Source organism: Myxine glutinosa, chromosome 12 (genome assembly GCF_964187855.1).
Source record: "Myxine glutinosa chromosome 12, kmMyxGlut1.1, whole genome shotgun sequence".
Classification (NCBI taxonomy): Eukaryota; Metazoa; Chordata; class Myxini; order Myxiniformes; family Myxinidae; genus Myxine; species Myxine glutinosa.
In genome coordinates this window covers 45,648,861-45,662,810 of record NC_136272.1, presented here as the reverse complement: position 1 = coordinate 45,662,810, position 13,950 = coordinate 45,648,861, and the positions used below count along the sequence as shown (strand labels likewise).

General features: G+C 49.2%; 1 protein-coding gene across 1 annotated transcript in view; it reads left to right on the top strand.

Annotated features, from left to right (window-relative positions):
- Positions 1-13,950, top strand: part of LOC137437239 (uncharacterized) — a 38,199-nt gene that overhangs the window by 900 nt on the left and 23,349 nt on the right. The window contains exons 2-3 of the mRNA XM_078766369.1: positions 6,400-6,894; positions 13,319-13,813. Of these exons, the coding sequence (XP_078622495.1) occupies positions 6,400-6,894; positions 13,319-13,813 (990 nt within the window). The remainder of the gene's footprint in view (positions 1-6,399; positions 6,895-13,318; positions 13,814-13,950) is intronic.

The window sequence follows — 13,950 nt, the reverse complement described above, 5'->3', positions numbered from 1 at the left end:
ATCAAGGTTTTGCATGGGGGAGGATAAGAGATGGTGGTGAACAGCTGTTTTGAAGACCTGGAGGGAGGAGAGGGATTGAAGAGAGTGAGGGAGTTTGTTCCAGAGGCGGAAGAAAAAGTGAATGAAGGAGTGAAGGTGAGCAGTCTTGATTTTGGTAGTTTCACCACAAGAGGGTTGCTGGCAGATCTTGTGCGTCCTGCACGAATATTTGGGGGTCAGAGCACAGACAGAGCAGGGGGAGCAAGGCCAGAGAGGAGTCGGTAGAAGACAGAAAGACCACCTACCTGCCTGCGGTGAGAGAGAGAAAGGCCCTCGGAGTCAGCTTCATCCCGGGAGATTCCAATGATTCTGAAAGCTTTGGTTTCAACTGCATGAAGCCGAGCTAGGTGTGAGGTAGAAGCACCGGCCCAGAGGAACCACCTTTAGAGGCCATTTTTCCCCGCAGAGCAGGGGTTGGCCTTTATCGGGCACCTTGGTCACCTTTTTTTGAAGCAATGTTTTATGGCCGGATGCCCTTCCTGCCGCCAATCCTGTTAGTCGCCTCTTGCGACACACAGGGAATTACCAGTGAACTGGTACTCAATTTGCCGACATCGGAAGGATGACAGGCTGAGTTAACAATTAACCCCCTGGTGTTAATTCATCGATCAACCGGGATTCAAACCCAGGATCCTCGGATCCCAAGCCGGCACCCTAACCGCCAAGCCAACACCAGGTTATAGCACCAGCACAGAGGGGGAAGAACAGTATTCCATTTAGCTGTGGATGAAAGCCTTATATGTGGTGAGGAGCTCAGAAGTGCCCAGAAAGGACTTCGCACGACGGAGGATGCCCAGTTGGCGAATGGCTTTGGAGGCCAGCTTGGAAAAGTGGTTTTCCCAGAAAAGATCATGTCTGATAGTGAGACCCAAAAGCTTGAGTGACAGAACTTCTTCAAGAGGATTGCTCGGAAAGTAGATGGGAGGGTTGTGGAGACGGTCTTTTCGGAGAGACAAAGTGAGAGTGTGAGATTTGGCAGGATTGAAAGACATGTTCCACTTGTTTTACCAGTTTGTGATTTTGTCCAGGTCTGCCGAGAGTGAAGAGGCTGCTGCCTGCTGATCTGAGGGTTGAGATATGGAGCGGCAGAGAGTGGAGTCATCAGCAAAGAGATAGAGAGGATTTTCCAGAATGTCGGAGAGATCATTAATGAAGACCAGAAATAGCACAGGGCCCAGAACACTCACTGCCTTGAGGAACTCCAGCCTGAACAGGAAGAGGAAATGAGAGAATTCCATTGAGGGCCATACGTTGATTGTGACCGGAGAGGAAGTCCGCAAGCCATGTATGGAGGTTACCATGGATATACCATAAGAGGAGAGCTTGGTGAGCAGGGCGGGATGCCAGACCATATCGAAGGCACGTAATATGTCATGGGACACAGCTTTGATTTCCTGTTTGGTATTGAGGACCTCCATCCATTGTTGAGACAGCAGAAGCAGTATGTCCAGAGTAGAATCCGTCCGTTCGTACATCCATCCGTCCGTATGGGCTAAACATCGTATTTCTCAGCAACCTATGTCCGATTGAAACGAAACTTTCAGGGTCGGAGTGCACCCATGCAGAATGATTTTATGATAATTGTGACGTCATCGGTCACGTGGTATGGCAGCTATCTTGGATTAAAAGCAATTAATTAAAAAATATTTCTCAGAAACCGCTGAATGGAAAAATTTGAAACCTGGCACATTGTCAAGCACTCCCAATGGGAAACAAAAGCATGGTAATTATGACACCATAGGTGAAGTGCTCTACCCGACAAAAATGTTTTAATCGAATTCCTTTTCCTAAAAATCTGAAATTGCATGCACATGATGTATGACCCATTTGTATTGAAATATTACATTTATGAGAACACAGGTCACATGGTTTGGCAGCCTTATTGGATTGAAGGAAAATATTAAATATTTATATCTCTGAAACCGCTCACCCTATCGAAGCGAAATTTAAAAAATATCATCTAACTGCACTGTTGCGTATAGTTTGAAAATTATGATGTCATAGGTCACGTGGTTTGGCAGGCATCTTGGATAGAAAAACGAACCTTATCTGATCAACACGAAACTTCACAAATGTGATGCCCTGCCTATACATATGCAGAGTGATGGCATCTACTCATTGTGGGACGATGCAGAGGCATATTGGCGACACGGTCACATTGTTGTAGTTTACTATGTCTGCCTGTCTGACAGTAAAACAAAATTTAAAATCATTCCACACAGGCAACTTGCTGTTTTGAGGACGTCTTAAAGGACACAAACAACAGGCACAAATAACGAATGTAACATGTTGAATAAGGTGGAGGAAACGACGCTGTATGAACGGCGCTAAATTCCCGAAATTTTTGTCTTCTGTGGGGGTTACCCCATTGGGACATAATCCACAGGCACGGGACCTGTGGGGCTATTGATTGTATGGGCGTGGCGTGCGCTCAGTTGTTGGAGCCACGTCCCCTTCAGAGTGAGTTGTGTTTTAAAAGATGCGTGAGTTCCGGTATGAGTTTAGTTCTGTTGGAATAAAGGAGCTTTGATCAAGCCACGTCGTGTCTCGCCCTCTCGTTATCCGCAACTCCTACATTGGTGACCCCATCTTGCTCTTGAACGTTTTCGGAGCTTCAAACGAACATGGGCGACAAGCGCAGTTTCGATTAAACTGCCGGAGTTTTGGGAACGACAAGCTGCCGTTTGGTTCGCACAAGCTCAGGCCCAATTCGCCATTCGGAGCATTTCTGCGGCCGACACGAAGTATTATTATGTCGTGTCTGCACTCAGTGGCTCCACTGTGACCAGAGTGGTGAGCCTTCTCCAGGATCCTCAGAAGGGCCGCAAGTACGAGACGCTGCTGCTCGTAACCTTCAAGCTCATTGAGGCAGAGCGCGCCCGCGAACTACTTTCTCTGCATGGGCTGGGCGACTCCAAGCCGTCGGAGCTTTTGGACCACATGTTGTCTCTCCTGTGCAGCCACCGACCATGTTTCCTCTTCAAAGAACTGTTCCTACAACAGCTGCCTTGTCAGGTACAGACAGCCCTGGCCAACTCGTCTGTTAAGGATTTCCACGCCCTGGCCAGGGAAGCAGACAAGTATTTCTCTGCCAGACAGCAATGTAGTGCGGCTGCATAGGACCCCGGCCCAGTCGAGCCTGTGCCGCTGGCGGACACCGTCGCGGCCGCCATGACGTTACGGCCCAGCGGTGGAACGCCACAGGCTTGTGCTTCAACCACACTTGGTTTGGGCCCAAGGCCAAGGCATGCCGGCCACCCTGCAGCTTCAGCGAGTCGGGAAACGGGATGGCCGGCGTTCGTTAACTGCCATGAGCGTCGGCCGTTCGGGCAGTTTGTTGATCATTTCGGACACCAACTCCGGACGTCGTTTCCTCTGCGACACAGGGGCCCAGGTGAGCGTTCTCCCTGCGTCCGCGTCGGACAGGAGGCCGTGAGTCACGGCCCCGCCCTGGAAGCTGCCAACGGCAGTGCTATTCAGACTTTTGGCAAACGGACCGTGGCACTCTGCTTTGGCGGGCAGCGGTTTACATGGGATTTTTTCACGGCGAGGGTGTCCACCCCCTTGCTGGACGCTGATTTCCTCTACGCCAAAGGTCCTATTGGTGGCTGTTAAAAATCGGCGGCTCATTAATGTGGAGACATTCAGTTCTCTTCCATGCTCGCTGAGCGGGTCCGCCTCGACGAGGCTTGCATGCACGCTCTCGACCTCCAATGAGTTTGTCCGCCTCCTCACCGAGTTCCCGACCCTTACACGGCCCACCTTTTCGGCCGTTGCCGTCAAGCACGGGGTGGAACATCACATTCCAACCACCGGCCCGCCTGTCTACGCCTGGGCTCGGCCTCGACCCGGGGAAACTCGCTTTTGCAAAGGCGGAGTTCGACACGTTGGAGCATCTTGGCATCGTGCGATGGTCTGAGAGCCTGTGGGCCTCGCCTCTCCACAATGCGCCGAAGCCGGGTGGCGGATGGCGCCCTTACAGGGATTATCGCCGCCTTAACGACGCCACTACCCCCGACCGCTACCCAATCCCGCACATCCAGGATTTTTCTGCCCGCTTGGCCGATAAAGTTTTTTTTCTTTTTTTTTTTTCTTCTAAAGTGGACCTCGTTCGTGGTTGCCACCAGGTCCCCGTCCGGCCGCAGGACGTTCCTGAGACCGCAGTGATTACACCGTTCGGGCTTTTCAAATTCCTCTGTGTGCCTTTTGGGCTCAAGAACGCGGCCCAGGCTTTGCAGCGCCTGATGGACAGCGTGTTGCGGGATTTGCCGTTTCTGTTCGTCGACCTGGACGATATCCTCATCGCCAGTGCTTCCGGGACGGAACACATGCTTCACCTCCGAGCGCTCTTTGAACGCCTCAGTCAGCACGGCCTGATCATTAACACGGCCAAGTGCTTGTTCGGGGTGGCCTCAATTGACTTTCTCGGCCACCGCATCACGAGGGAGGGGGCCGTCCCACTGCCGTCTAAAGTGGAGGCTGTGAAGGATTTTCCGCGCCCCCTCACCGTCAAGCCCCTGCAGGAGTTTTTGGGCATGGTGAACTTTTACCATCGTTTCATGCCCCGGGCGGCCCAGCTAATGCGGCCCCTTTATGAGGCCCGCAAGGGCGAGCCTACTAAACTCGCCATTGACTGGACCGAGGAGATGGCCAAGGCTTTCACGGATCCTAAACTGGCCCTTGCCAGCGCAACCATGCTGGCGCATCCGTCGCCCGATGCACCGATTGCTCTCACCACGGATGCTTCGGACGAGGCGGTTGGCGCCGTGCATGAGCAGTGGGTCAACGGGGCGTAGCAGCCTCTTGCTTTTTTTAGCCGGCAGCTCCGCCCCAATGAACGAAAGTACAGTACCTTTGATCGTGAGCTCCTAGGCCTCTACCTAGCTGCCCGACACTTCCGTTACCTGTTGGAAGCCTGCCCGTTCACGGTGTTTTAGACCACAAGCCCCTGGTTTTTGCCATGGCCAAGGTCTCGGAGCCGTGGTCTGCCTGTCAACAACGCCAGCTCTCCTTCGTTTCCGAGCTCACGACGGACATCCAACATGTTGCTGGGAAGGATAATACGGCCGCCGATTGTCTCTCCCGGTCCATAGTTGGCACGGTTCACCTTGGCATCGACTACGCCCGCATGGCGACCGATCAGATCTTCGACCCGGATGTCCAGGCCTGCAGGGCGGCGGTCACCGGGCTTCGACTGTCTGACGTGCCATTGAAGGACACGGGCACCACTCTACTGTGCGACGTTTCCTTGGGTCAGCCTCACCCCGTCTTGCCCACCAGCTGGAGAGGCATATTGGCGACACGGTCACATTGTTCTGGTTTCCTATGTCTGCCTGTCTGACAGTAAAACAAAATTTAAAATCATTCCACACAGGCAACTCATTGTTTTTGAGGATGTCATAAAGGACACAAACAACAGGCACAAATAACGAATGTAACGTGTTGAATAAGGTGGTGGAAACGACGCTGTATGAACGGCGCTAAATTCCCGAAATTTTTGTCTACGACGTTAAATAAAAATTCTTTTATTTCAATTGAATTATAGACTTGAAGAATGCTGCACACAAATTGCGTTTTTCGCAATTTCAAAACTTTACGTTTTGGAATACCTGGACAAAATATTATAGCATTTTACATCATCATGACCAACCAAATCTGCCGCTCGTAGACCCATGTGCCCATGTCGTTCTAAAGACAGCATGTGGTAACATGTCATATGAACTCTCACGTCGACAAATGATATCAAATGAGGATGGGTAGGTTAGTTCTCTCTCCCTCCTCCCTCTATGGACATCACTCTGGGGCCTTTTCCACCATTTTTGAACATTTATATTTGAAATTTCCCACTCTGCCATCAACCACGGAGACTTCTATGACATACAAGCACACCAGATCCCCTTTCCGTACCTTGTGTGGGTGTTCATGAGACCAGGAACAAACGAACATACCACATGGATTGGAATCTGGGTTACTCACATCCCGACACCTGGGTTCAGATGGGAACACCAAACAGGTCACTGTTGCCTGTTGGTTACAATAGACATTTTTCCTTTCTCTCTGACATTACTCTTATTTCCCATATTTTTCCATGTGCTTTTCTTTGTCATCGCTCAACTTTTTAAATGAAAATAACTCTTGGAAGCAGATCACGTGTAAAAAGCTTCAAAATTGTTGACAAATAGACCCACAATGCCTGTCTGTCACCTGATCGTCGAACGATCTGCTGTGAATTGGTGCAAAATATATTAATTTAACCATTAATGGAGAACCATTTCCAAGTGATGTTAATCCAAATCCTCATCCACTGTGACCGGTTTTTTGAAGCTTCTCCCATCATTTTAATTGTCCTTTTCTCTGCAGACAAACTACCGTGGATACCAAACGAGGAAGCATCTGAAGAACAGCCGCTATGAACACGACATTTTTACGTTTCAGGACGAATCATCAAATTGCAAAGTTACAAGTCATGTGATTTCCTCTCGGTCAAGTTCTCGGAGCTCTCAGGGATATTCCAGCCGGCCGAGCTCTCGCAATCCCTGTTTAATCCGCGAAAATGAGCGAGACTCGGCTCTTGAGGACCAGCGCCGACTGCAGCAGGGTAAACTTATTCGACCTCGATCTGAACATGATGGTGGCGCCGCATCACGTGTTACAAGTTTGAAGAACACCAAGACAACATCTCCACTTTGTGATGATGCGGTGTCCTCCCACGGGCTTGACAGAAGTGTGATGAATAGTCACTTCCTGGTTGACCCTGCTCAGGAAGAGGCAGTCGTCACCATCCAAGCAGGTTACAGAGGGTACAGAGCCAGGAATGACTTCAGAAAGAAGCGGCAAAGTGCAACAACTATCCAGGTGAGAAACAATAAATAATATTTTGGCTATGATTTGTCGCAATCGCACATACTCAGAGAGGAGTGAGGAAATTTTTTACTTTGTCTGCCTGTCTGACAGTGAAACAAAATTTAATATTTCCCAGCTCCCCTCAAGCCCTCTCCCTCCCACGGTTCTCTCGATGTCCCTGCTCTCAAATGTTGTGTTTGTGTCCTTCCCCCTCTCTCCCCATCTTGTCTACCGCTCCCCTTATTTTGTGTTTTATGTACCGGTTTGACTTTTTGTGTGATTAATGTTAGCTCTTTCACGAACCTCGATCTTGTCTCCAAAAGAAAAAAAAACTCTCCGTGCAGGTTGCTTCAGACAATCCAGACTTGATCTGCTTAACAGAAACTTTCCTCATTCAAGATGTCTCTGATTCCTTAATATCTCTTCCTGGTTACTCCCTCCTCCGGTGTGATAGACCTGAGCCTCGTCTGGATGGTGGGGTTGCTATTGTCGCGCAACTCCGATTAACCCCAGAGTTGCGGATGCCGATTACGAAGGCTTTAACTCCCGAGGCGGAAGCTCAATAGCGGATTCCAAAATTGACACCTAAAACCCTTAAGCGCGCGGAATGGAGGGGAACGGCGAGAGCCCGCAGCCTTATCTATTAAAATCAAACACCCAGTAAACTGCGTTCAGATATATGCACAAAAATAATTTTAGGGTTTATTCAAATGAAAAAGGCAGGACAGGAAAATGCGCGCCGATAATAAATATCCTAATCGGGATCCCCGCGCACCAGACCTCAAACACAAGACGAGGGGGATCAAATACGAAAGAAACACGTCTTTTATGTCAAAATGTACGCGGATGCAGCCTTATCTTGTCTTTGTCGTCTTGGTGGCTGCCGTCCAACACCGCTCAGTCCGGCCCGATCGCACACCACGAGGTCCCTCGCTCCAAGTCCCACAAGGCCTCTCAGCACCGAGCACCACACACCAAGCACCGATCACCACGAGTTCGACAGCAGGACAGCGCGCTCCACTCGGGGTACACCTCAGCCCAACTCGGGTCGGGATCTCTGAACGACTCGACCGGGCTGCTCAAAACAACTCCCTATGGCTCAGCTGCCAACTCTGCGAACTGCGCACTGCGAACTGCCAACGCAACTCGGGCTCTCTCTCCTCGCGCTGAACTCAGGATCTCAACTCGACTCGGGTGCACACGAACTCTTGACTCAGACCTCACTCAACGTGCTCAACTCTCCACTCAACTCGACTCCGGGCTCATCCGAACTGCCGTCTCATCTCAACTGCCGATAATGGCGTCCTGTCCTCGGTAATATCCCTGGCCGATGACGTCAGCATTGGCGCACTCCTCGGCCAATCAGAGCCTCCCCCGGCTCACCCGCTCGTCCAGGGGCACGCCCACTGTGCCACTCACTCCCGTCCCCTCTTCCTTGGGTTATAGCACATGCTAGGCGAGGTGGGTAGGCCTCACGGAGGTGCAAATGGTGTTGGCCAATTGTGGCGATGTTCCAGCCTGATTTATTCCGAAGTCATTTCAGGGGGGAGGGCGTCATTTAGTGTTGTACTAAAGGTCCTAACTAATGTGGTCTGCAGTGCCATAATGGACAAATGTTTGACTTCTCGGTGAGACAAACAAACAAAAATGGTGTTGGCCAATTGTGGCGATGTTCCAGCCTGATTTATTCCGAAGTCATGTCAGGGGGGAGGGCGTCATTTAGTGTTGTACTAAAGGTCCTAACTAATGTGGTCTGCAGTGCCATAATGGACAAATGTTTGACTTCTCGGTGAGACAAACAAGGGCTCTACTGATTACCCCCTAAACAAACTAACACACGAATCTCCTGGTAGATTCACAATTATACACCTTAACCGACAAAACGCCTCAACATGGACTTATTACAGGAAGTGTTCCTTATCGCGACATCTCGAAGCATGTTACCAACTCAGATCTGCTCTGCTCTCCATTTTGCTCTACCAAATTCGTAACACTATCTTTATCAAAAACTCTCTTCCTCACTCTCCCTGCACTGCTCTCTCTCCACCCCACCCCCAGGAGTACCTCTGGCTTCGGCTTTCTCACCGCTCCCACCTTTTGTTCATGTGTGATCTGTACCGTCCTCGAAACAGTAACGAATCTATCTACATCTCCCTGTCTGACAACATGTACCAACTTCTATCCACTCATCCCAACTCTCTCTTCCTCATATGTGGTGACTTCAACTGTCATCATGCCAGCTGGCTGGGTGTGGGTACTGTTACATGCTCCTCCCCAAACCCCGGTCACGGTGTCCCTCCGAGCCTCGAGAGGAGTCACGGCAGAAAGATGTGTTATTCTGTGTGTCAAAGATCAATGGTGAAACCACACCAATTGTTACCAACAAACAAGTATTGTATTAAGGTCACACAAGAATAACAGCAATAACAATATTAATCAATTGTACAACCAATATATCATTCCTATGATGGTACCATCAGTTTCGTACAATATAACTCACTGTGCTCCAAGTGAGCGAAAATAACATTCCCAATGTCTCTGTCCCAGCTTCAAACCAAAGTCGATCCACGCTCCAGTGATCGTCAGAACGATGTTGTATCGAGACCAGAATCCCGCTCGGTTGACAGTCACACTGCCAAAGATAGGCAAAAGTGTCCTCAAGAGGCGGCTGGGAAATCACACCTTTGGGTATGGACGTTCAACGGCTCCCAATCGGCGAGCCGCAAATTCACACTCAAAATCCACGTTACACACACACACCAGGTTAACGTCTGGATGCGGTGAAATGGTTGAAACGCGGTGAAAAACCTGGAGCGATGCGAAAACAGGCGTGAGGCAAAATGGCCAACGGTCCGTTCTCGAGACGAAACGGCACTCCAATGATTCTCTTCGGAATCAACCGCAAAACCTGCCACACAGGTTTATCTGTCGCAGCGATAACAACGCTGTCGCAGGAATCCCTTTCCCAGGAAACCCAAAGTTCACTTGTGACCCCCGTTCACCAGCGTTTGCTCAAAACCTCAACGCAGCTCGGCTCCTTCTCCGACCTCACTCGCTCCGCCTCCTTTTTCTCTTCCTCTTCCTCGTCCGGTTCCCGATCCGGTTTCCGGTTTCTTTTAAAACACTAACTTTTTTTACCTTTTGAAAACAGCTATCTCCAATTCACTTAAACGATAACAATAATAGTACATGCAACCAAAGATGGTTACTGTGGATGAGAACCACAACAACGGAAGTGACGAATCCATAACAGTACCTCTCACTCCAGTCATGGCACCTCAGCAAAGGACAACTGCAACTCATTGGGACTGACAGTCTGTCAACGTCCCCACCCAGATCTCAGTCAACGGAGTATCTTCTCTTCTCGACTTGGTATTGACAAACTTCCCTGCAAATGTCTGCGGTTCTTCTGATCATTTGCTTGTGAAAGTGGACATCGCTCTGGCCATTCTCGGAGAGCCTCCTCAGAGTTGACGAGTCTGGCATTTCACTCAGGCCGACTGGCATGGTCTTAAAGTAGCCATCAATCATCTGGGCTGGTCTCCCATCTCTACCGCCTCTGACATCAACTCTTCCTGGGAATTCTTCCAAAGTAAACTGCTCTCTCTTATGCACAGATTTGTCCGTTCTCGTCTTCAGTTGTCAAACTCTTCCTCCCATCCATGGTACACGGAATCTTGTGGTGAGGCAGTTGCCATGAAACAACTTGCCTTTGCCTCATGGAAGGCTAACTCAACTGAAGGCAATCTCCGTTCCTTTCACAAAGCTCTGAACAAGTGTGTGTCTACCCTCAGGAGAGCCCGGAAACAATATCTCCCTACGCTCAATATTGATCTCTCAAACCTGCCTCCCTCCTCCAAATCCTGGTGATGTCTGGTCAAATCTGTTTCTGGTGTTTGTTCCCCCTCAATCCCCTCCCTTACCTCAAATGGCTACACAGCTGACACTGCAAGTGAAAAAGCCGAATGCCTCAACTCTGTGTTTGCCTCAAAATGTTGTGTCCCAAACCCATCTCTCTCTGTACCCACCATACCCAGTCGTACTCAGCTGCTCCTGGACTCTGTGTCCTTCTCTCCTGACAAGGTGGTGAAGTTTCTCTCAAACCTCGACTGATTCTGCAACTGGACCAGACGGCATCAGCCCACGTGTCCTAAATCCTGCTCTGCCGCTCCATCTCACACTCTCTCGGTGCTCTTCACCCTCTCTTTTGCTCAAGGTTATCTGCCATCTGCTTGGAAATCAGCCAACATTACCGCTTTACACAAAAAATATGCTAAAACAGATCCTTGAAACGACAGACCAATCAACCTTCTCCCAATAATCAGCAAGGTCATGGAATCGATCATCGCTTCTGACATCAAATCCTTCTTCTTCTTCAATGGCTTGATCTCGGATCATCAATTTCGATTCAGACCAGGTCATTCAACTGTGGACATGCTGCTTCTGCTGTCCCAACAAGGGATGGAGGTCCACAATGCCAAACAGGAAATCAGAGCTGTCTCCCTTAAAATATCACGTTCCTTCGATGCGGTATGGCACCCCACCCTGCTCACCAAACTCTCCTCCTATGGTATCCATGGAAATCTCCATGCTTGGCTTGCGGACTTCCTCACCGGTCGCAGTCAACGTGTGGCCCTGAATGTAATTCTCTCATCTCCCCTTCCTGTTCAGGCTGGAGTTCCCCAAGGCAGTGTTCTGGGTCCTGTGCTTTTTCTGGTCTTCATTAATGTTCTCTCCGACTCTCTGGAAAATGCTCTCTATCTCTTTGCTGATGACTTCACTGTCTGCTGCTCCATATCGCAGCCGTCAGATCAGCAGGCAGCAGCTTCTTCACTCTCTGCAGACCTGGAGAAAATCACAAACTGGTCAGACAAGTGGAACATGTCTTTCAATCCTGACAAATCTCACACTCTCACTTTGTCTCTCCCAAAAGACATCCCTCCCATCTACTTTCTGAACAAGCCTCTTGAAGAAGTTCTGTCACTCAAGCTTTTGGGTCTCACTATCTGCCATGATCTTTCCTGGGAAAACCACATTTTCAAGCTGGCCTCCAAAGCCAGTCGCCGACTGGGCATCCTCCGTCGTGCAAAGTCCTTTCTGGGCTCTTCTGAGCTCCTCACCACATGCAATGTTTTCATCTGCAGCTCAATGGAATACTGTTCTCCCCTCTGGGCTGGTGCTCCTGCTTGACACCTAGCTCGGCTTCACGCGGTTGTAACCAAAGCTTTCAGAATCATTGGAATCTCCCGTGATGAAGCTGATTCTGAGGGCCTTTCTCTCTCTCACCGCAGGCAGGTAGGTGGTCTTTCTGTCTTCTACCGACTCCTCTCCGGCCTTGTTCCCCCTGCTCTGTCTGTGCTCTGTTCCCCAAATATTCCTCCAGGTCGCACAAGATCTGTCAGCAAGCCTCTTCTGGTTAAACTACCAAAATCAAGACTCTGCTCACCTTCACTCTTTCAAGCCTCTTTTGACACAGAGGATTCCCACCTCTGGAACAAACTCCCACACCCCTTTCAATCCTTCTCCTCCCTCCAGGTCTTTAAAACAGCTGTTCATCACCATCTCTTATCTTCCCCATCCAAAACCTTGATCTTTTCTACCCCTGTTAAAACACCCCAAATCCACCTCTTTCAATTCCCAACTTCTTTCCTGAAATTCCGAATAGTGTTCATTTGCTTTATACCGTGTACCCCTCCCTCCTCCCCCAGCTCTCCCCTGAACCAAACGAGACGGCTTGAAGGTGAGTGTGCGTCCTCCGAAGCTATCTTTCCAGCCAGATAATCTCTCCCGTCTCCAAATTATATCGCATGAGGAAGAGTAACACACCTCTCTCCCTCCACATAGAGGTCTTCACAAAGAGTCTATGTACATCACTCTTGGTCCTTTTCCACAATTTTTGAACACCTCCATTTGGAATTTCCCGCTCTACCATCAACCAAGAAGACTTGCATGACATACGAACACACCAGAGTTCCTTTCTCTGACTTACAGCATATGGATGATCATGAGACCAGGAACAAACCAACACACTCCATGGGTTTGAATCTATGTTTCTCGCATCATGACCCCTGGGTTCAGATGGGAACACCAAACAGGCCACTGTTGGTTATAATCGAGACATCTCTCATTTCTATCCGACGTTACTCTTATTTCCCATATTTGTCTTTGTGCTCTTCTTTGTCATCGCTCAACTTTTCAAATGAAAATAACCCCTGAAATCAGATCACTTGTATAAAGTTTAGATTGTTGAGAAATAGACCCACAATGCCTGTCTGTCACCTGATTGTAGAACGATCTGCTGTGAATTGGTGCAAAATATATTAATTTAACCATGAATTGATAACCATCTCTAACTGATGTTAATCCAAATCCTCATCCACTGTAACTGGTTTGATGAAGCTTTTCCAATAATTTTAATTTGTTCTTTTCTCTGCAGGCAAACTTCCGTGGATACCAAGCGAGGAAGCATCTGATGAAACGCCGCGATGAACACGGAATTGTTACTTTTCAGGACGAACCAGCGGATTACAAAGTCACAAACCACGTGGATTCCTCCCAATCAAGTTCTCGGAGCTCTCAGGGATATTCCAGCAAGCCGAGCTCTCGCACTCCATGTTTCAGTCCCAAATATGATCGAGACTCGGCTCTTGAGGACCAACACCGAGTGCAGCTGGGTAAACTTATTCGACCTCGATTGGGTCATGATGGTGGCACCACATCACGTGATACAAGTTTGAAAACCACCAAGACAACATCTGCACGTTATTATGATGTGGTGTTTTTCCATGGACTTGACAGAAGTGGGATGAATGGTCACCTCCTGGTTGACCCTGCCAAGGAAGAGGCGGTCGTCACCATCCAAGCAGGTTTCAGAGGGTACCGAGCCAGGAATGATTTCAGAAAGAAGCGGCAAAGTGCAACAACTATTCAGGTGAGAAACAAGATTTTAGAAACATTTTAAACAATCTCTAAACTATGAAATAATCTGAAGTGCTGAAGATTTATATTTTGGATTAACCACCCTGGTGTTCTCACTTGAGTCATTGTTCATGATTCCTCCACTTCAAT